This window comes from Sinocyclocheilus grahami, unplaced genomic scaffold (genome assembly GCF_001515645.1).
Source record: "Sinocyclocheilus grahami isolate Dianchi unplaced genomic scaffold, SAMN03320097.WGS_v1.1 scaffold1345.1, whole genome shotgun sequence".
Classification (NCBI taxonomy): Eukaryota; Metazoa; Chordata; class Actinopteri; order Cypriniformes; family Cyprinidae; genus Sinocyclocheilus; species Sinocyclocheilus grahami.
The window spans coordinates 263,817-288,511 of NW_015506524.1; the positions used below are offsets into that span (position 1 = coordinate 263,817).

Consider the following 24,695-nt stretch of genomic DNA (forward strand, 5'->3'; position numbering starts at 1 on the left):
AATGCACATATTTTAATTGTTCATTTTCTTAACTTTTAATCATAAACCTTACCAAACATCTACTTACCCCAGTAAATATTTTTCTTGTTGTAAGTTAAATAAACCTCTAAGATATATTTTCTGAAAGCAACCATATTCAAGTTTTGCTTCTTCAGTAATTTTATCCCATTTCCAGGATGATGACTGGAAAGTAAGACCATTTTGTGTTTAGAAAAACAACATTTAAACAAGAAAATAATTTAACCACATCTCTAAATACTAATCTTGGCAAGAATATGACATATTATTGTGGAACTCATTGTACGAGGCCCCAATTATATAATACAATGTGGCTTTTATGAATATTATAATAATAATAATGGCATTCCCTGCAAAGGGCACGAAGCTGAGTAAATGAGTGAATTATAGAGAAAGACACCGTGTTAGTACAGTGAGTAGATCATTATGCAAGCGGCGAGAGAGACACACACGAACTGCACTCGGCCGGTCTGGAGAGCCAGACTGCGCTTCTGTTATTACGACCCTATTTAGAGGGAAGCTTTTAATCTAAGTAAACTGCCCATTGCTCCATTATTAAGAGTGCAGCTCTAATGGGCCGGAATTAAATGATACAGACCTGTAGGAGAGACTGCAGAATGTACGGCGTGATCTTTAGGAGTGACCGGAGAAAATCTGCCCTGGCTAGGTAAATGTAGCACATTAGAGTCCATTTATGCATCAGTGTTATTTACTAGGCGGCTGAACGCTGCTGTGATAATGTAACTGAGGTCTGTGTGCATCTCTGTACCGAAGCTTCCACTGGACTGCATCTGAATGCAGACATGCATTGAAGGTTCCTCAAAAGATCTGATCCTGAAAACCTTGAAAAAAGCCCTCAAGTCCTGGTGTCTCACACAGAGCCTGCTAACCCAAACTGTAATGGTTCGGGTAAGTCTTTAATATTTAACATACACTATTGTACACATTTTGGGGGCAGTAAAATTTGTTTTAAGACATTTGTTTTGCAAGAATGCACTAAATAATTTTACAAAATTTATATTTAAAAAAAATTTTTATTTTAACTTTCTATTCATCAAAGAATACTGAAAAAAAATTAAAACATTAAAGAACCAATAGAATAATTGAATCAACTGCATAACAATGCATTAAAACCCCAGATAGATCACGAAAACAACTGCATAGCAACACCCTCGCAAAAGACTTTTCGGACTAAAAAGGTAAGAAGTTCCCTTTCAGTTGGTCACTCTCGACGTCACGTCGGTGATGACCGACGAATTGGGATCTTGCCAGAGAGACCAATCCACTTCGAGTGTAACTAAACGAGCCAATGCACATTGGCATGCGATTACTGCATCCAGCTGCCGCTGATCACAGCGTGAGTATAAGAGGCAGCAGGTGCACCGCATTCATTCATCCTTTCGCTTCGGAGCAGAGCGGTAGTGCATCACTACTGCTCTTTACTTCGGTGTTGCAAAGCAGAGAGCCAGCGAGTGCGGGCGTTACAACACGGCAGCGGTGGTCACGGTCGCACGGCGGGAACAGAAATCATCATCGTGCAGACAGCCACACTAGGAGTGTGCGATGGCCAGCTCCCCTGTGTGCATCAGCACAAAAGAGCATTTCTCTAAAAGAGCAACACGGGTGATCACGTCTTTTAAAAGATGTCTTATCACCCGTGCGTTTCTGGGTGCGGTCGCTATCTAGCGCCTCGTGACGGTCACGATCGCTGTCTCACGTGTCTGGGCATTGAACACGCTGAGCAAGCGTTCATGGACGGTGCATGTTCTATTTGTGGGGACATGACCATCTAAGAGTGGCATGAAAGACTCTGTTACGTCAAACGTGGCAGGGTCGCTCTGCCGCGATCCAGTGTTCGTCTCGGCAATCAGGGTGGTGCTGCGTCCAGTGGAGTCAGAAGTGATTTGAGGATCCCGATGACGGCTTCCCCAGAGGGAGTTCGTCACCCCTCAAGCACTTGCAGCCGGTGGAGCGACCGGAGGGACGTACTGGCTCCTCTAAAGTGTGGAGGGAGCATGCCGTTTCCTTCGGTTCGTGATTCAGTTCGCCTGGCGTCCCCCCAAGTTCAGGGGCATCTGGTTCACTTCAGTCAAGGCTGTTGATGCCCCTGTCTTGCGTGCGGAAATCGCAGTCCTGCTGGACGCCATAGAGCCGGTCCCTCCAGCCGATATGAGGTTGGGGTTTTACAGCCCTTACTTCATTGTGCCCAAGAAAAGCGGTGGGTTATGACCGATCTTGGATCTGCGAGTTTTGAACCGTGCGCTTCACAAGCTGCCGTTCAAGATGTTGATGCAGAAATGCATTTTCGAGTGCATCCGTCCCCAAGATTGGTTTGCAGCGATTGGTTTGCGTTCAAAGGTCAGGCCTTCGGGCTATCCCTGTCGCCTTCCGTCTTCACCAAAGTCGTGGAGGCAGCCCTTATTCCTTTGAGAGAACAGGGGGAGCGCATTCTCAATTATCTCGACGACTGGCTCATACTCGCACAGTCTCGCGATCAGTTGTGCGCACACAGGGACCTGGTGCTCAGACACCTCAGCCCGTTGGGTCTTCGGGTCAACTGGGAAAAGAGCAAACTTGTGCCAACGCAGAGGATCTCTTTTCTCTGCATGGAGTTGGATTCGGTCAGTTAGACATCACGCCTCACCCAAGAACGTGCTCAGTCGGTGCTGAACTGCCTCAAGACTTTATCAGGCAGGACGGCGGTCCCACTGAAATTCTTTCAGAGGCTCCAGGGGCATATGGCTGCAGCTGCGGCGGTAGTTCCGCTCGGTCTGCTCCATATGAGACTGCTTCAGCACTGGCTCCAAACAGGTATCCAAACAGGTATCCAGGCATGCTGTGGTATGCTCTGGTATTCACGGATGCCTCGGCCACCGGCTGGGGGGCCACGTACAACGGGCACGCATTCTCAGGGGTTTGGACGGGTTCCCAACTGCGTTGGCATATCAATTGCCTCGAGTTGCTAGCAGTATGCCTTGCTCAGAGCAGAGGATGGCCCACTGGATAGTGGATGCCATCATCTTGGCCTACGAAGCTCAAGGTGTGCCCTGCCCGCTCAGGCTGCGTGCTCACTCCACCAGGGATGTTGCATCGTCCTGGGCACTGGCTCGTGGTGCCTCGCTAGCAGACATTTGTAGAGCACATTGTGTTATTGCTGGGCGACTCCTAACACGTCCGCTAGGTTCTATTGCCTGCGTGTCGAACCGTTTTCCTCCTGTGTTCTCACCTCAAACTGGTAGTGGCACTGAGAGGCCCGGTTCAGAGTCAGCTTTCAGCATCCTGGACGCCTAGTTCTCCAGAAAGTCCCCTGACCAGGCAGACCCTGTCGAGTCCTCCAGCACTCCGGCGGCCAGACGTGGCGGAGCATCCAGCGCCAGGCCTTTCAGCCAATGAATTCCTGAAATCTGGTGTGAGACTACTGCCCATGTGTGTGACCCGATTGGGATCCCATATGTGTATTCCACGGTACAGTTACTAAGGCCGTGTTTCCCCTGGCAAACCACGTTCTGCCTTCTCTAAAATGATGCAGCCATGAGCCATCTCAGAGACTTCCATGTGCAGTAGGGCCCCTCGGGGTTACTCCACATGAGTAAATGTCACTTAACCCCCTCTAGGAGGAGGTGACTCCGCAGTGTGTCCTCTTCCAAATAGAAGGGCACACTTTCCCAGTGTTATCCAAGTCCTACTGTTGGGTTGCGAGGAACAACTATAGTCGATCTTCTCTGTGTAGAGCCCGGTCCTATCATCTGCCTTATAGGAAGGATCAGGAGGCCTACACAGGGCACTGGAGGGGGCAGCACCTGTGGCGTGTTGATAGGGATCCCAATTCGTCGGTCATCACCGACGTGACGTCGAGAGTGACCGACTGAAAGGGAACGTCTCAGTTACGTATGTAACCCTCGTTCCATGAAGGAGGGAACAGAGACGTCACGTCTCGTCGTCACAGTTGCTGTACCACCGCAGGAGCTGCCGGGTCACCGGCTCGGCTCCTCAGCGAAAGCATGAATGAATGCGGTGCACCTGCTGCCTCTTATACTCACGCTGTGATCAGCGGCAGCTGGATGAAATAATTGCATGCCAATGTGCACTGGCTCGTTTAGTTACACTAGAAGTGGATTGGTCTCTCTGGCGAGATCCCAATTCGTCGGTCATCACCGACGTGACGTCTCCGTTCCCTCCTTCAGGGAACGAGGGTTACATACGTAACCGAAACGTTCTTACTCCAATTCACGTGTTTCCATCACCATTTTACATTTTTCCCTTCAAACGCATTTGAGGCATTTGATTGGCTATCGATTGCTAAGTATCTAGCCGTAATATACACTGCAGAGGTTAAGGGTGCAGTATCTAGCGGTTACTGTTGCCGGATTGAGGACACATATCAGGAAGGAGCATAACTGACAATGGAGTGCAATGAGCCTTACACTATAAGCAAGGTTGCCAAGTCTGAGGTTTTACCATGAAATTGGGCTACTTTTATAATGTTGCCGTTTTTTTTTTTTTTCGGGTTAAAATGATCCTGGAATGCATTTTTGATGGAGCGGACCCCCGATTCACGAAAACGTGATTGTGCTAGTTTTTAAAGTAATTGGGCTGGTTTTGTTTCACAGACCTGGCAACCCTGACTGTAAACTGATGAGTTGATTTATCAGTATTTTAATATGTCTTGGCCATAGAGCTTTTTAGACGGATGCCGAGACTTTTTAGTACATACATACATACATACATACATACATACATACATACATACATACATACATACATACATACATACAGGTTAAAGATTAAAGAAGCTCTGATGATTGGACGAATGCAGCACGCGACCTGTTTACATAACAGCTCTAGCTTTGTATTATATATATATGTATATATATATTCAATTTAATTTATCATATACTTTAGGTCATTTTAAAAGTATAATTGTTATGGGGAAAAATCATTTCAATTAAAATATTAAGTAATATTTTTATAATGAACTTAATGTGTGTATGAATATATATGTATGTGTGGTTGTGTGTAGTACAACCCTGTAATTACAAATTAAAAATAAAAAGGTAACACTTTATTTTAAGGTGTCCTTGTTACGTTGCATGTACTTACTATTATAATAACACTAAATTATGCATAATTACATGCAAGTAACCCTAAACCAAACCCTAATCATGTAGTTAATGAATATTACTCAGTACTTAAATGTATAATTACACTGTAACAAGGACACCTTAAAATAAAAATAAAAATTAATAATTATTTTATTTAATTGTTTTTACTATATTGCTACTAATAGGTTCAGTTAAAAACAAAAAAAGTATGAAGCATCATCATTATAGCATAATATCTTGAGGGGTCTTCAAATATTGAAATATTGTCCTTAATAATAAGGGACCTTGAAGTCAAAAAGATTGAAAACCACTGGTCTAAAAGACAAAAATATTTAGTTTAATACTGGAGTACTACTTTTCCAACATGTTGCATGTGCACAATCCTATTTTACAGTATTACAGCACACATGCACTATTGTCTCAGTAACAAACCTCATTTAAGGTGGTAATAGAGTTACCCGCATGTGTTATTATTTAGGTAAATAAATACAAAATCATTCAATAACCCCCTAAACTATTCTTAGTCCCAGATTGGCTCTTAATATATGATTACATTTGTTCCAGCCAGATGCCTGCTGTGTCTTATCAGCTGTGCTGTGGGTAAATGAGCTGCATCTGATCATGTGGAGGGTTTCACACTGATTCATGCAGTCATCTGAGCTTCAGGAACCAGAACACCAGCTGATAGATAGATTAAAACACTGCTAAAGATCAAGCAAACTCCATCTGAGCATTCCCTGCACAGGCCGGATGGCTCTATATTTTAGCACTGGATGCAATAAAAGCGAGACGTGTTGTTGTTCCACCGGAACGATTTATGACCGCTTGTCTTGTGAGGCTTTGTGAATATATAGAGAATTAAACTGGATGTTCATGTTTGATCATAACACAGACTGAAACTGAGCAGCTAATGCAAACTGCTACTAAAGACTGTTCTGTCTTTTATACTTAATATGTTTTATTATTATTTTATCAATACTAGAAATTCCATTATAGAAATTCTGGTAAATAATCTTAATGATAATTAGCCCACACATAACACAATTATTTTGTTTCTAAAAAAAAAAAGTACAGTATTAAATAGTTAATAGCAAATATTTATAATTTAATATTTAAGATTATGAATCATTTATTTAAAATATTTGGTGAACTTATAGTGAATTAATTGTATAGCTTACCTTATAAATAATTATTAATTAATTCAAGGATTATATATTAAATTATATTAATAAGTTAAAATAGATCTACATTATACTATTATAATATTAATATAGCCTAATTATAATAAATAATTATAATAATTAGCCCATACTTAATAATCATTATTGTTTATACAAGTATTAACTATTGTAATTTATTTGCAAATATATGATTTATAAGATTATTAAATATATATTAAAAATATATTGTTTATAAGATTTTGTAATTTACAACTTGTGCATTTATTGTATATCACATTCATTTATAAAATATTTATAATTATTAATTTATACAAAAATGTATGTAGTTGCAATAATTCTTAATTTATTTAAAGATGAAATATAACGCATTTATTGCATTTATTGTATTAATCTATACATATTTTTAATTATTCATTCATTTAATAATTAGAGTAGAAATTATGTAAATATAATACATTTTAAAACACATTAATATTAATATACACACACAAGATTGTTTATATGACTCCGAAGGCCAATGCGATATTTTACAAGTGACCATTCTGTCTTTTACATTCAATCTCTGTTCATCTGAAAATCTTCTGTTGATATTACAATTGTCTGGTTATGGTATTTAAATGATGGTACGTTTACTGTGAGGGGAAAACTGAACTGAAATTGAAAATACATGAATAGTAAGTGGCATGCAAATATCATGAATGCATAAATGACAGAAGGAAGATTTATTTAATGAACAGCATCTGCCAATCAGCTTCACTGTGAGAGAACACCGACCATTCACAGCACTGACACCTTTACAGGATAGACGCTTATGAATATTAATTACACTGCTGCAACATCGGAGTCAAATCAAATGTGTGACTTCACAGCGCCACCTACTGGAATATTGACTATCGCAGATGCTAAATGTATTTATAATTGTACAAATTCTACTTTTAATTTGGTTAATGTTACTTGAAATAAAATAAACTTTAACTGAAAAAAAAAATGTTTTTTAAAAACCCTAAACTTGTTTTTCCCCATCTAGCTGCCAGCACAACAGTTCTCATTTTCATTTCATTTCATTTAACTGAAATAAGTCAAACTGTAATTAACAATGTCTAGTTTAAATAATATTAGTAGTATTATTAATGAAAATTAAAATGGCAAAATTCAAAATATTAATAAAAACTATAATGGTATCTCAAGGATACTAAAATAACACTGGTTATGAGCCATATACTTATAGCTGGGAGACTAATATTAAACAAATAAATAAAAGAGAAGAATCCATTTGTGATGTAAACATGATCTAAATAGCCCGCTTTGCTCGGCATTTTCCCACGAGAAGCTCTTGAATTATCCATGAGCTGTTTTCATTATAAGTCCTGACGGAAGAGCTTGTTAGTCCTAATTACATTACACACAAACAAACAGACTGTACTTGAGCTGTTGACTCCAGAGCGCTCATCTGGGATATACTGGATGTCACTTATCAGGAATTCAGTTTATATGTGGGACAAATTCCTCAGACAAAACTGGCCTACAAATAAACTCGGGGAAAATAGGCCGGATTTTTGCATATAACTTTTCCATTTTTTACATGGTCATATTTAATGCTCTGGGTGGTAAGCCGGATGCTTCTGAACTTATGAGAAATTTGTTCTGCAAACATTTTCAGCATGCTAAATACTGAAAACCTAATTCTAGTAAATAATCATAATGATAATAATTAGTCTAAAACATAAAATGATTATTTTGCTTCTAAAAGTATTGCATACACTCTTAAAAATAAAGGTGCTTCAAAAGGTTCTTCAAGCGATGCCATAGAAGAACCATTTTTGGTTCCACAAAGAACCATTCAGTCAAAGGTTCTTTAAAGAACCATCTCTTTCTTACTTTTTTATAATCTGAAGAACCTTCTTTCGCCACAAAGAACCTTTTGTGAAACAGAAAGGTTCTTCAGATGTTAAAGGTTCTTTATGGAACCATTTAGACAAAAAGGTTCTTCTATGGCATTATGAAGCACCTTTATTTTTAAGAGTGTACTTGTAATTTAGTTGCACATATCTATAATTATTTGAAATTATTAATAACTTATTGAAAATATTTTGTCAATTATAGTGCATTAACTACATATTATTATATTCATTATAAACATTTGTAATTTATATATATATATATATATATACTATTGTAATTCTAATAAATAATAATAATACTTAACCAACACATAGATTATTTTGTTTATGAAAGTATTAAACACTCATAATTTGTTTGCAAATATATTTGATTTATTATTTGAAAATAAAAAGGTTATAGTTAATTTATTGTATACATCTTACATTATTAAAAAATATAATTATTAATCATTCAAGAGTTATTAATACATTTAATAATTATACTTTAAACTGCATTAATGTTATAATATGTCATATATAGTATAATATTAATACAGCCTAATTCTAGTAAATAATAATTATAAGACTTAGCCTAGACATGTTTTATAAAAGTATGAAATACCTGTAATTTATAAGCTAATATTTATCATTTATTTACATTTATTTATAATGTAGTACAATTAGTGGATGTATTGTATTAATTCATAAATATGATTATATAATTAGTTCAAGAATAAACGAATACAAAAACATTAAAAATACACATTGTGATAATATTAATATAGAAAATACATACATTAAAATAAATACACATTATGATCATATTAATACAGTCAATAATTCTAGTAAACTATCAGCTTTTACTTAATATACTTTTTTTTTATAAAAGTATTCTTGTAATTGATTTGTAAATATCTAGGCTATAATTCAGTATTTAGAATATTAATTTTAAAATATTGTGTAAATTATATGATACATATACGGATATAATTCTACTATAAACTACACTAATATAATATTAGATATATTTATACATTTAAAAAAACTTCTATTGTTTATGCGACAGTAGTTATCGATGATAACAGGATCACTGTGAGTTATTGTTTTACTGAACGGCTCGGGGTCGCTACTGCTCTCTGCAGAACTCCGATGTTTTCTCCTAGACCACAGCAGCAGTTATTTTAGGACGCCGCTGGAGCTGCTGCTCACCCGGTGGCGCTCGGGCGGGTTTGGAGACGCCTCGGCACCGCGGTGATTGGCACAGACCCGGAGCTGCTGTCAGCCACATCATTATTGATGAGCACTTCAGAGCCACGAGCTTCGCTTTCACATTCTCACACCTCTGACTGACTGACCGTCTCACTCCACTCGAGATTAAGACACGCAACGACACGCAAAGTCACGCAGAGCACAGAGGGAACCTGGAGTCTCCGGTAAGACGCGCAAACGCACAAGCTGAAATGATTCAAGTGTTTATTGCATTTCATTTATGACGGTGTCTTAACTTTTGGTGGTGGATAAATCGGAATATTATTCGCGCGTAGAAGAGTTTGGAATCGTAACGCGTTAAAGTCACTTGAATTACATCGCAAACTCATGACAGGACCAGCCGTTGATGCATATTAAATTCCAAATATCAAAAGATTCGAATCTTTCCCATGTTTGAAATTCAAACTCTTTGTATGTGCATGAACTAATCATTTCTTAAGCATCATGCATTATTTGTTCTAGTGAAATGTGCTCAAGAAATACAAAGCAACCAGTTTAACTGAAAACAATTTAATTGCTACCTTAAAGTTTTCAGTCAAATCATATCGGTGCCTATATTGCTTATTGCAGTTCTTCAGCCTTTAATTTACTTACTGATTCAATTGAAACTCAAAACCGAGTTGTGTAAACGGCAGAAAATATTGTGGCAATTTATATGAATGTCAACAAAGCTGTTGTTGACAAATCCAAAACATGTTTACTGGGTATTTACTAGTCTTCTTCTGCAGTTTCAGTTTAGTAATGTTCATGTTTTCTCACATGCTTTAGGTAATTTCCACATTCTAACTGTTCAATTCTAAATGCTGTCAGTCACATCACTGTTTAAAAAGTCAGTTAAACTGTGATGCAATCTCACTAATGATATTTGGCACACAAATGTTTGCGCCAGTGATTTTGTGCTCTAGGAGGTACTGACAAGAGGAGTAAAAGCATCCTGGAGCGAAGGGTAAAAATAGCGGCGCTGTGACATGAGCAGCACAGGTGCTGAGAAACATCAGCTGAACTTCAGCTCGGTGCAGTTCTCACTCACTTCTAGATCTGGAGCACTATTTACTGGGCTTTTATTGGTAGCATGCTTCACCTGTTGTATAGTACTGGCTTATGGTTTGAAGATTTATATACCTGCTCTTTAAAGATCTGCTGAGCATGTTTACACAGATTTGGCGGCACTATAGGTTCATTTCTGGGGCAGAAATGTGTGCTGCCACAAAAAACTGTGACATCCATCCTGAAGAAGTTCCAGAAAAACAATTATTCAGAGAGTGAAACATACAATTTCTGTTAACAAAACGTTGACATTTGCGCTATATAATATTATAACATAACATAACAAATAATATCTACTTTTCGATGTAAATTATTATATTTGGCACTATGCAATTCTGAAAAAGTAGTTGAAAAGAGAAGTTGAATGAGCCAAAACTGACAAACTGATGTCATACAGATGATTTAAAGGAATAGCTCACCCAAAAATGACAATCAAGTGAATGGGTGCCGTCAGAATGAGCGTCCAAACAGCTCACAAAAAACATCACAATAATCCACACCACTCCAGTCTATCAGTTAACATCTTGTGAAGAGAACATTTGTGTGTCTGTAAAAAACAAATCCATCATTAAAGCGTTTTTAACTTCAAAATGCGAGTCATCTATCCATAATGATGCCTTCTCCAGTGGAAAGTCATCTGGTCTGAATCAGGAGAGAAATCTGCACAGATCAAATGCTGTTTAAAAGCCAAAACAGTCCAAAAGAGATAAAAACAAATATGTGACCTTGGAGCACAAAAGCAGTCTTAAGTCGCTGGGGTATATTTCTAGCAATAGCCAAAGATACATTGTATGGGTCAGAATTATTGATTTTTCTTTTATGCCAAAAATCATTAGGATATAAAGTAAAGATCATGTTCCATGAAGATATTTTGTAAATTTCCTACTGTAAATATATTAAAACTTAATTTTTGATTAGTAATATGCATTGCTAAGAACTTACTTGATTTTTTTCAATATTTAGATTTTTTTGCACCCTCAGATTCCAGATTTTTAAATAGTTGTATCTCGGCCAAATATTGTCCTATTGTCCTAACAAACCATACATCAATGGAAAGCTTATTTATTCAGCTTTCAGATGATGTATAAATCTCAATTTTGAAAAATGGACCCTTATGACTGCTTTTGTGCTCCAGGGTCACATATGTTGGTGAATTTAGATGTGAGAAAACAACACGAGATGGACTTTTTCACTGGAGGAATTATTGACTCAAATAACCCTTTTCAAACAATTTTCAAACAACAATTTTTGGCTGCACTAGGGATCCTTAGTTGGTTGTATGGTTCTTGGGTTTCCTGTTTTTAGCATTTTTAGGTCTGTTGAGGCAACAGTTCATAGATAGTTTTCATTAGAAATTAGATTTAGGTAGTTTCTCGTATATGGCATCAGGCTGTAAAACCCTCTAATTAGAATGATTATTTGTAATAAACGACCCCAGAATGAAGCCTAATTATTTATACAGTATTGCCTCCTGAAAGAGCAGACATATGTTTAACCATTTAATAAAGCCTGCTGTACCACATTTGATACATTTATAAAACCTGTCACACACAATATACTACATACCTTCTGTCATCTGATTGATAGTTTAGACTTTTTACCACTTCACTTTGTCCTTTTGCTGTGAAATCTACTGATGTTGTTAGTAATATTTCAAGATGAACACTTACCGGACTAAAGCAGCATTGGTTTGCTTGATTATCCAGACATTTTTTTTAAAAATCATGTTCAAATGTATGAAATATGATCAATCAGGATTTTGAGGAGCGTTTATTTGTTCCTCTCTCAATCATCACTGTATTGTTCTGAATTGCAATATATGTTTTGATCACAAAAGTAAGCATTTAAATATCTCGACATATTATTGGGAGATACAGAGTGACAAGTATCTGCTATACTGTTATACTGTTATAAAGATATTCTCACTATATCATATTATGTGCCATAAAAGCCTGATGTATTAAATATGATACTCAAAAAACACATGCAAATTTTTTATATTTATATTAAATATCAAAAGTTTCAATACACTGTTCCATTTTAAAAAATGAGATTTTTCGGACTATTATTTCACATGTCAGGTTTTACAGGGTTAAAGTGCTCAAACGCTCCAGTGATTTTGGAATGAGAGTTTAAAGCTTCATTACGATGGTTTGCTGTAGTCAGTAAAACGAGAAAATGCATTGTGTGTTTGTCTGAAGGGGCTTGTTTGTTTATGACACAGTGAAGGTACATTACACACTAATGTGTCTTCAGAGCCTCATCTGCTTTCCCAGAGAGAGAGCGCTTCTGTCCGGATAATGACGATTGATCACTCTTGTGAGCCGTTTGCTTCTTTTACCCATTTCGAGTCAGCAACATCTCTCGCTCTCCTGCATACTGCACACTATGCTGCACACTATTTCTAAAATAGTATTTGCAGGAGTACACATTATGTTTGTAAATTATTCCATTCCTTTTTTACTCACAATTTGTACAGTGTCCCAACTTTTTTGGAATTGGGTTTGTACATGCTTTATTATCATATGATCACATTTCACTGTTTTTTTTTCAGCAAATGGCATCCAGCTATTATGTAACCTTGTGAAAAAGAAGTGTGCTTAATTGTATTTAATATGTACTAAACTGCAACTTAAATAATTAAATGCTTCATAGTCCATTCAGCAGTACACTTTAACCATATTGCAAAGACAACAGAATTATAAAACTACACTCTAAAAAAATGCTTGGTTGTTTCAACCCAACTTTGGGTCAAATATGGACTAACCCAAGTTTTGGGTTAAAAATTTAGTCCATATTTGACCCAAAGCTGGGTTGAAACAACCCAGTATTTTTTTTAGAGTGTACATATAGAGATGTACTTAAGTATGTTAAAAAACACTTTTAAATGAATAAAAATGTAAACTCTAATGCATTATCAATTGTAATTAACATGCAGTTAAGTGTCCAAAATCATTACATTGTTCACACTTATAAAAATAACATTAAAAGTATATTCTTCTAAAGTTATGATTTCCACACTCTAAAAAATGCTGGGTTAAATACAACCCAGTGCTGGGTACTATTTTACCCAGCACTGGGTTGTATTTAACCCAGCATTTTTTAGAGTGCATAATAACTACTCTTTTTAAAGTATGATAAAGCCTGCTCTTTTTAAGGGGTGTTAAAATGCATGCAGAAAGCTGCATATGCACACAATATTCATACTATATACTGCAGAAATTCTGAACATGAGATTCTGACCATAGTCTCTTGTTCTTTGTAAAACAGGTGCCAGTTTGTGTGACCCGTAAAACAAAGAGGCAGCTAAACAAATACAAGCAACATACTCCAAAAATGTAAAGACTCCAATAAAAACCAAAACAGGAGCTTTACAGCCTGATGACAAAAGCTTAAGGTGAAAATATAACTTTTTATTCTCTAGTTCTCTAGAAAAGCATAGATGTACTAGTGCTTGACCCTAGAAACCAAAACACTGATCTGAAGAACCAATAAAAAACCTTGAGTCAAGAACTCTTAAATCTCCAAAGAAACACATACAGTGCGCTACTATTCAAAAGTTTAGGGTTAGTAAGATTTAAAAAATAAAAAGTCTTACTGAGGAAACAGCTTGATCAGGAGCCCATTTCATCACATTTACAGCCAAAATGTGTCTTGATACTAAGAGGGTCCTGTGCTGGAAAGAAGAAGAAGTGTAGAGACACAAAAACATCAGCAACATTTAGGCTGATTAATCATGGTACATGTAATGCTTTGTCAAGAAACCAAACAGCTTGATTTAGATAAACATCCTCAATAATGACTTTACAAAGAAATATTCTGTTTTAGTGTTGGTTTGAGAGTTGATCTGGCATTTTTTAATAAAAAAAACATCCCAACAGAGGGAGCGGAAATTCCAACCATTTCTTTCTGATTCTTAAGGCCGGTTTCTTGAAGCAGGAACATGCTAGATGACAAAATGTCAGGAAACGATCTATTAGTAAGTGAAAAAAGATAAATTATGAAATGTATGAAGTCACACGGACTGAACAAAACCCAACATCCATATTTGTAGGTGTTTGCTGGAGTGTGACTGTCTGCTGCTTTGATTGGTCTGTTGCTTAATGTCCCTTCAGATTATAATTAGCCTACAAAATGTTTTCTACATTAAGTCCTTTAACAAAAATCTACACAATATGGCCAGTACAGATGGTTAATGAACATCATAAGAACATAACATGAAGGCTTTTTCAAAAGCAGTGACAAGAAAGTTGTCAGATAAGTCTAGAAAAATACCAAATTTGCCAAAAATAGAATTTTTTACATTTACAAACAAACAAGTATCCCCAGCCCAGATGAGAAAAAGTAATGCAAAAATAACGTAACACATCACTTTCCATAAAAAGTAACTAAAGCAATTAGTTGCTTTTTAAGGGAGTAATGCAATATTGTAATACATTATTTTTAAAAGTAACTTCGCTATATATTTATAAAATATATTGTATATATGTAGGTATTTGATTAAATGCATTTTAGTAATGTTTTTTTAATGTATTTGTATTTACATTTAGTGATGTATTAGAAGCCATAAACTAGCTCTATACAAATCACAAAATTACAAATTTGATTTGAAGTAAATTATGTCAGTAAAATGTAAATTATGTAATTGAATTGAAAGCCATTGCTTACTAGAAAAAATCTGTAACGGGGCTGACGAGACGTGAGACATGTGGATCCATCTGCAAGCTTTTATTAAAGAGACGTGGTAAACAGGCAGGGTCAAACAATGGCAAACAGGTATATGGCGGGCAAAACACAAGAATAGTCCTAGGGCTAGCGTAGGTCACCGATCGGCAGACAGAATCACAGGGGCGAGACGAGAGGGAAAAATCCAGGAAAACAGGCAAAGATCAGATACCGCAGAACAGGCAAGGCAAAACAAGGAAAACACAGAGACTCGGAAAGGGGTACAGGCTAAACAATACTCAGCCGAGAAAGGTGGTTAGAGTGGATGTTATATAGTGAGTGAGGTGATTAGAAACAGCTGTGTGCAATGAGTGCAAATCAGTGCAGTGTGCAAATCGTGCAAAGAATGATGGGATATGTAGTCCGGGGTGCTATGCAACAGTTTGAGTTGTGCCAGAGTCAAAGTAATGGAAAGGGTGACCTCTGGTGGTGAATAAACGGAAGTCCATGGACCGAATTCATGACAAAAACACTATATTTGTAAAAGTATTAATGTATTTTAATTTAAATGTTTATACACACACATATAAATTATCAATAAATTACAATTTCTTATTTTTATATGTATTTCTTTATGTAAATATAGCCATGAATTAGATTAATACAATTTCATAAATATATAAAGTAATTTAATATATTCACATTTTTATGTTTTTATTTATTGTGAATGCATTGGGAGACTCATTTGACTCACAATGCTTTATGGGAGTGAACAGCTCTTTCATCATGATTGTTTGCCAGATCTATTAAACAGAGATCCTCCAATCAGAATTGTTGTTACAGTATATATCAGTTTCCCTATAGAGAAAACAATGTGATTTTTCCGTCAGAGAGCAGTAGTATGGCGACGGCTCAGCTGTTTGTTGATATGTTTGCAGCTGTAGAGCCGTCTGTCTGCAGACACTCAGCACTGTCTGCGGTCACAGGGACCAACAGAGAGGATCATGGGATTGACACATGACATGAATATGTGTCCAAAAGATGTGTCCAAAAGACTCAAATCAGAGGTGAACATGAACAAGATAACATCTCAAGTCTCATGATCAAAGACTTTGAGTGTGGAGGCAAATTATGAATGACAGAACAACTGATTTCCCTCAAAGAAACTGATAAGATTTGGGCTAGAAAATAATCTGACAGCCTCTTAAGTTCCAGATCAGCTCAGAATTTTCATTGAGAATGCGAATCTGAAATTTGAATTTGAAATTAATTAGAATTCAAAGAAATTCATAACTGTTACTTTTAACAAGAAAAGACTAACTTTGAATGTTGGTTTGACAAATGTTTAATTGAGTAAATTCCTCTTCCTGTCATTCCAAATTCTGTTCCAGTTCAACTTCCTGTGGGTTGAGGCGAATTCAATTCAAATTCACACTAATGATTTGAAAAAGAGGCAATTTTTCAGAATTTTTTTCAACCCGTTTTGAGTGTTGCTAAGCATTGCTAAGCATTGCAAGTAACTGTTTTCTATGCCATTTTATATTGTAAAATGTAATTTATTTTGAGTTGAGTTTTGAGCTCAGAAAAATTCTAAACTAAACCTCAGAAGAGAACAACCGAAGCCCAGAGTGCCACACAAACACATGCTCATTACGTGAAAATCGGCCATGCTAACCAGCTCAAGTAATCTCTGATAGACGAGTACCTCTGCTCACCGCGAGTGAAAATAGCACACGTCTCTCAAACGAATGCAAGGAGGCAGATGCGTAACTGTAACATTCCCGCCGTGTGTCGCATTACTGCCTGTAACATTAACATCCCTGAGGATTATGATTTCAGATCCGTGCACTCATCAACAGTCAGGAATTACAGTGGGATCTGTGATTAGCTCGCGTCGAGGCCGATCACACTGTTTATCTGTGAGCGTTACTCTGCACCTGCTGCATCAGATGACAAACAGCTGAATGACCCAGCTTCACAAAGGGGTCTTTCTAAACACCAAAAATTATTAGGATTTGGATGTTAGTTCACCCATAAATGAAAACTGGCATCAGCTACTTACCCTTATGTCATTCCAAATCTGTGATTTTGTTTTCTTCTGTGAAACACAAAAGAAGATATTTAGCAGAATGTTCAAGTTTCTCTTATTCATACAATAGAAGTGGATAGAAAACATAGTTTAAACTTACCAAACTACCTTAAATTTGCCATAAAAGTCATCCATATGACTTCTGCATGATATTCAAGATGTAAGAGAAAAACCAACACAACAGGAAAATCATAAACAATTTGAATTTCCTTTTTTTTATTCAAATACCCCTCAAAATTTGACACTATTGTTGCTTTTTATTTTAGTTATACTAAAATTCACTTATACACATTTATACAAACTTACAATGCTTCTTCCAAGGCTTATTGTAGTTAACCAAAACTAAAACCATAAAAAAAATCATTACTTGAAAGAAGATAAACTTGATCAACTAAATAATTTTTTTTAATATTTTTTTAATTTTCTCTAACTGTCAATGCAACATTTCTCATTTTCATTTAGTTTAACTTGATGTACTAAAAAAACTAAAACTAAATGATATAGACATATTAAAAAAAAGCAAATAAAATACAAAAACACAAAACAAAATTACTAAAATTAAAATGAAATCAGAAATATATCAATGAAAACTAATTCGAAATATTAATTTAAGCTATATTAGTATCTCAATGACAATAAATTACCCCATGTCATGCCCCCCAAAACAACTGAAATTAAGTTAAAAAAAAACATTTTCTCCTTAAAATTAAACTGGCTATTTCGCTACTGTACCTTTAAGACATTTATACTGTATGCAAATGAGCACTGATAAGATTGACTTGCTTGTTTGTTTTTTTTTCATGTGAAATAAGTAATAAAACTTGCATGTGGCATCACAACCATGATGATTTCTGCACTGCAAAAAAATGATTTGCTTGCTCAGTATTTTTGTCTTGTTTTCCAGTACAAATACCTAAACATTCTTAAATCAAGATACATTTACTAGAGAATTGTTCTCTAGGTGTTGTTTTCTAAAAATGTATCAAAATTATGTGACTATGTTTAAAACAAGAAAAAATATCTGGGGTAAGAAAAAAATATGTTTTCCCTTTAAAATTAAATGTTTTTCTGAACTCATTTGCAGATATTTTTTATTGATGTAAGCCAATCACATTTTTTTTTTATACATTTTTTCAGAAACAAGACCTAAAATCTTAAGCAATTTTGAAATGTATCTTGATTTAGGAATATTTAGATATTTATACCGGAAAAAAAATACTGAGGAAGAAAATATAAATATTAGTGCTGTCAAATGATTAATCGCGATTAATCGCATCCAAAATAAAAGTTTTTGTTTACATAATATATGAGTGTGTACTGTGTATATTTATTATGTATATACAAATACACACACATGCATGCATATATTTCAGAAAAACATGTTACGTTTATATATTAAATATATTTTTATATGATATGAATTATATGAATATAAATATATACATCTAAATACATGTAAATATTTTCAAAATATATGCTGTATGTGTGTGTCTTTATATATACATAATAAACATACACACACATATATTATGTAAACAAAAACTATTATTTTTGCCTGTGATCTGTGTTCAAACTCCCTGTATCAGTTAAACACACGCACACACACACATCTCTCATAGAGGGTCGGGTCGGTTTAATGACTGCTATCTTTAACTGCTATTTATCTAATGGATCTCTAGGGAACAGCTATTTTTCACTCAGCACGTAGAGAAATGATGAGCTGAACGCCTCTATGCTTCCCTCTCTCTCTATCCAACTGACATTTGCATTTGTGCATGGTTTATAAAACAGACTTTTGTTTGTTAAATGCCAAATTGTGTCTTTTTTTATTGATTGATTGATTTTTGCCATATCAGCATTTTCCAAGTAAGCAAACTGTTTTTTTGTTTTCGCATTCAGCGTTAGAGGGTTTATCATTAAAGACCAAATCCTTGACCTTAAATATGAGCAGTAGAAACAGTGATGCTTGACCAACAAACACCACTAATATTATTAAGTTTAATAAAAGAATTGGGAAATTAATAACTAATAGGGAAACACATTAACTTCAATACAGAATGCAGAACTTCTCAACACAACAGCATCTTAAAAATGATAAAGCCACTAGGCATGTAACGATTAACCGCGAGCCGGTTGAAAATCTATTAAAATATGTGACGATTCAAATCGGTTGAGATGCTAAAAAAATCGCGGTAGGATTTTATTAGAGGTAGGATTTTAAGATGGTATTTTTTCTTTTCATCTTGCCTCTGTATAAAGCGTATTAAGGGTGCTTTCACACTTGGTTCGATTGCTTGGTCCAAACCCGAGTTTGGTTGCTCCCCCTCCCCCTGCCCCCGCTGGACTGTGTTCACATTATATTATTTGGGTCCGAACCGCGGTTCGTTTACGTCATCAAGCTGCTGTTTACCCCATTGCTTAGTAACGAAGGCGCAGGAGAAGACGGCAAAATGCGTAGCATTGCTCTCTTCAATTTTATATTTATGCTTTTGAACCATTGGTTTTGTTTGCAAAGCTTCAGTACTTAACGGCACTTACGTCTGCCTTACTGCAAATGCCCTAAAGAACTCTGAAGGTGAACAGAAATGAGATATACAGCTCTCTGCTTGCAGCGCGTCAGTCACGCTCGACAGGAAAGTGAGTGAAACACACACAAACACACATTTTTATCAAATAATACATCATTAATAGCGGTTCACTTCCGTGATTTGGTACGATTGCGTTCACATCAGCAGCGAACCGTACCAGAGTTCACTTGAACCGTACCCCAGACCACCCTTTTAAGCGGACTCGGGTACGGTTCGTGGGTGCACACCCGAGTTCAGAAGACCGCGTTCACATCATCCAAACATACCGAACTCTGACGTCAATCGAACCCGGGTGCGCACCAAAAGTGCTAGTGTGAAAGCACCCTTAAAGTTCACAAGTGCAGCGCTGCTTTGTTTACAGCGGTAACCGAGGAAACGCTTTGAGCGCCACCTGCTGGCAGAGAGTGAATCTGCGTCTCATTCAGCTCGTCTGCTGTTTCTGTTTCATGCAGATATTTTTTATGTCAAACCATTCTGTTTTTGCTTCAAATTTCAAAATTATATAATCTAATTTAGATTAAAAATTGCTCATGCTGCATGTATGCAGCATCTTTTCTTGGATCATGATTAAAATGCAGTGATAGCCTCTAATTTTAAATGGAAAGAGCACAGACAAAGCCTTATTTTGTTTATATGAAGATATTTATTTGATTTGGGGCTTGTTTTAAAATTTCAATTAAGTTTTGTTATTTACATTATATATAAATTTTGTTATTTAGCAGACGCTTTTATCCAAAGCAACTTACAAATGAGGACAATAGAAGCAATCAAAACCAACAAAAGAGCAATGATATGCAAGTGCTATATTAGTATATTATTATAGTGTTATATTTCAATTTCACAAAGAAACGGACAGCATTTTGTCCAAGCAATAATAAAAGGACACATTCAATTTATAATTTTTCTTAAATCTAATTTTGTAAAAAAAAAAATCGTGAATCGAATCGTGAAATCAAAATCGTGAATTGAAGTGAATCGTGAGTTGAGTGAATCGTTACATCCCTAAAAGCCACACATCTGACCTGAATGCTGCAGGTTGTGATCGTGATTGTTTGGCCAGTGCCACTTTGCTAGCTAGCTAGGCTGTGACATCTGTTGACCTTTTCCAGCTACTGCCATCTACAGGTGTTCAAGATGTTCTGCACCTGAAATATTTTAATTGCAGGAAATACACACAAGTAAATACTTGTTGCATGGTTTTAAATATTGGTGCAAAATGGCCATACAAATGATTCAACTTATTCATAATTTTACAGATACAAACTACACTGAATATTATTTGATGTTGCTTTTAAATTATTTGTGAAATTTACTAGCAATTTCTGAGTGAAAATTGTTTCAAAGGCACATGTAAAACACTGAATTACACATTAAAAGTTTTAAAACTTGTTTTAATTCTGCTGTGGTTTAAAAACAAATGTAATTTACACAATTTATGATTTTATTGACACAAGCTAAACTGAAAAAAAATATGGTGTCCACAGAAAATTGCTAGTAAATTTCACAAATTACAAAGAATCAGCAAGTAGCACTGAAATAAACATGACAATTTTAAGTTGAAAGACTTGAAATAGTATTTTCTTTTAAAACTTGCTCCAGTAATGTTTGTTTTACTTACAATACAACAACAACTAAACAAAAAAATAGTTTACACTGGAAAACAAAAACTGGTTTAGGAATTACTTTGAAACAATTTTCACTTAGAAAATGCTTGTAAATTTCACAAATAATTACAAATAACTCACTGAATTAAAAATTTCATTAAAATGTCGTAAAAACCGCTGTTGCAACATTTTGTAAAATGTAAAGACTCCAATAATCTTTTATTTGCAACCTCAAAAAGTCATTTATTGTAGTGTATACATATTACTGTTTTACACATGCAAACCCTGAAAGCCAATACAAAGTTACAATATAAATGCAAATCTAACTGTTCTTGCTTCAGTCTGCAACTAAAGTGTTTCAAATGTGTTTTAAAATGAATTTAATTCTGCTGTGCTTTAAAAACTATTGTGACCGGATTTGGATATGAACTACAGACTGTTGTTATTTGCGTATATGAGAGAGAAACTGGACACTAAAAACTAGGGTTCACTCCTAAATCTCAACACAAACACACACGCACACCGAACATCAGTCATGTGATTTGATGGATGGCCACTGAGGTCAGAGGAGATTCGGAGGTCGCTGCGAGTGCATTTCAGCAAGCCTCAAACGTGGCGTCGGTTTCTCACTCGACATAAATGCGCATCAGTCAGAAATACACCGGATCCAGTATCACAGACGTGTCCACTCTCACATCAGACACTTCACAAGATACATACCGAACTCTGACGTCAATCGAACCCGGGTGCGCACCAAAAGTGCTAGTGTGAAAGCACCCTTAAAGTTCACAAGTGCAGCGCTGCTTTGTTTACAGCGGTAACCGAGGAAACGCTTTGAGCGCCACCTGCTGGCAGAGAGTGAATCTGCGTCTCATTCAGCTCGTCTGCTGTTTCTGTTTCATGCAGATATTTTTTATGTCAAACCATTCTGTTTTTGCTTCAAATTTCAAAATTATATAATCTAATTTAGATTAAAAATTGCTCATGCTGCATGTATGCAGCATCTTTTCTTGGATCATGATTAAAATGCAGTGATAGCCTCTAATTTTAAATGGAAAGAGCACAGACAAAGCCTTATTTTGTTTATATGAAGATATTTATTTGATTTGGGGCTTGTTTTAAAATTTCAATTAAGTTTTGTTATTTACATTATATATAAATTTTGTTATTTAGCAGACGCTTTTATCCAAAGCAACTTACAAATGAGGACAATAGAAGCAATCAAAACCAACAAAAGAGCAGTAATATGCAAGTGCTATATTAGTATATTATTATAGTGTTATATTTCAATTTCACAAAGAAACGGGCAGCATTTTGTCCAAGCAATAATAAAAGGACACATTCAATTTATAATTTTTCTTAAATCTAATTTTGTAAAAAAAAAAATCGTGAATCGAATCGTGAAATCAAAATCGTGAATTGAAGTGAATCGTGAGTTGAGTGAATCGTTACATCCCTAAAAGCCACACATCTGACCTGAATGCTGCAGGTTGTGATCGTGATTGTTTGGCCAGTGCCACTTTGCTAGCTAGCTAGGCTGTGACATCTGTTGACCTTTTCCAGCTACTGCCATCTACAGGTGTTCAAGATGTTCTGCACCTGAAATATTTTAATTGCAGGAAATACACACAAGTAAATACTTGTTGCATGGTTTTAAATATTGGTGCAAAATGGCCATACAAATGATTCAACTTATTCATAATTTTACAGATACAAACTACACTGAATATTATTTGATGTTGCTTTTAAATTATTTGTGAAATTTACTAGCAATTTCTGAGTGAAAATTGTTTCAAAGGCACATGTAAAACACTGAATTACACATTAAAAGTTTTAAAACTTGTTTTAATTCTGCTGTGGTTTAAAAACAAATGTAATTTACACAATTTATGATTTTATTGACACAAGCTAAACTGAAAAAAAATATGGTGTCCACAGAAAATTGCTAGTAAATTTCACAAATTACAAAGAATCAGCAAGTAGCACTGAAATAAACATGACAATTTTAAGTTGAAAGGCTTGAAATAGTATTTTCTTTTAAAACTTGCTCCAGTAATGTTTGTTTTACTTACAATACAACAACAACTAAACAAAAAAATAGTTTACACTGGAAAACAAAAACTGGTTTAGGAATTACTTTGAAACAATTTTCACTTAGAAAATGCTTGTAAATTTCACAAATAATTACAAATAACTCACTGAATTAAAAATTTCATTAAAATGTCGTAAAAACCGCTGTTGCAACATTTTGTAAAATGTAAAGACTCCAATAATCTTTTATTTGCAACCTCAAAAAGTCATTTATTGTAGTGTATACATATTACTGTTTTACACATGCAAACCCTGAAAGCCAATACAAAGTTACAATATAAATGCAAATCTAACTGTTCTTGCTTCAGTCTGCAACTAAAGTGTTTCAAATGTGTTTTAAAATGAATTTAATTCTGCTGTGCTTTAAAAACTATTGTGACCGGATTTGGATATGAACTACAGACTGTTGTTATTTGCGTATATGAGAGAGAAACTGGACACTAAAAACTAGGGTTCACTCCTAAATCTCAACACAAACACACACGCACACCGAACATCAGTCATGTGATTTGATGGATGGCCACTGAGGTCAGAGGAGATTCGGAGGTCGCTGCGAGTGCATTTCAGCAAGCCTCAAACGTGGCGTCGGTTTCTCACTCGACATAAATGCGCATCAGTCAGAAATACACCGGATCCAGTATCACAGACGTGTCCACTCTCACATCAGACACTTCACAAGATACACTTCAAGACACTGATTCAAACATGTTATGTCAGTATTTATTAAAAGTACACTATTATTATTCATTTTTTTGTAAGAAATTATCGAAAAACTGTTTAAAACTGGAATCTGGCCTTACCAAGAGTCATTCAAAAGCAGTCAAAACTAAACAAAACTTTAACTAATAGACATCACCATATTTTACCATTAAATATACAAGTGAGGCATTGTCTTAATGAAAATGCACTAATTTGCATCCATTTCCTGAACATAAATCTGAACACTGGATTAAGCCAGGTTCACAATTCTTGCTTAATTTTGTTGACATATTAGAGTTGAATATTTTTATAGAGGGGATTCTAAATATCTCTTTTTGTCACTTTAATACTGTCAATAGAAAGGAAAATATATATATTTTCAGCACATTTTAAGAATAAAATGTTATATAAATCAGTACAAATGATATCTGAACAAACCCCACGGTAAAAACCTTCAGAATA

The 24,695-nt window shown here is 35.5% G+C and overlaps 1 protein-coding gene across 1 annotated transcript in view; it reads left to right on the top strand.

Moving 5' to 3' along the window:
• Positions 1-863: 863 nt before the first annotated feature.
• Positions 864-24,695, top strand: part of LOC107569440 (pleckstrin homology domain-containing family G member 4B-like) — a 48,620-nt gene continuing 24,788 nt past the window's right edge. Inside the window, exon 1 of the mRNA XM_016255541.1 lies at positions 864-927. Within this exon, the coding sequence (XP_016111027.1) occupies positions 919-927 (9 nt within the window). The 5' untranslated portion in view covers positions 864-918. The remainder of the gene's footprint in view (positions 928-24,695) is intronic.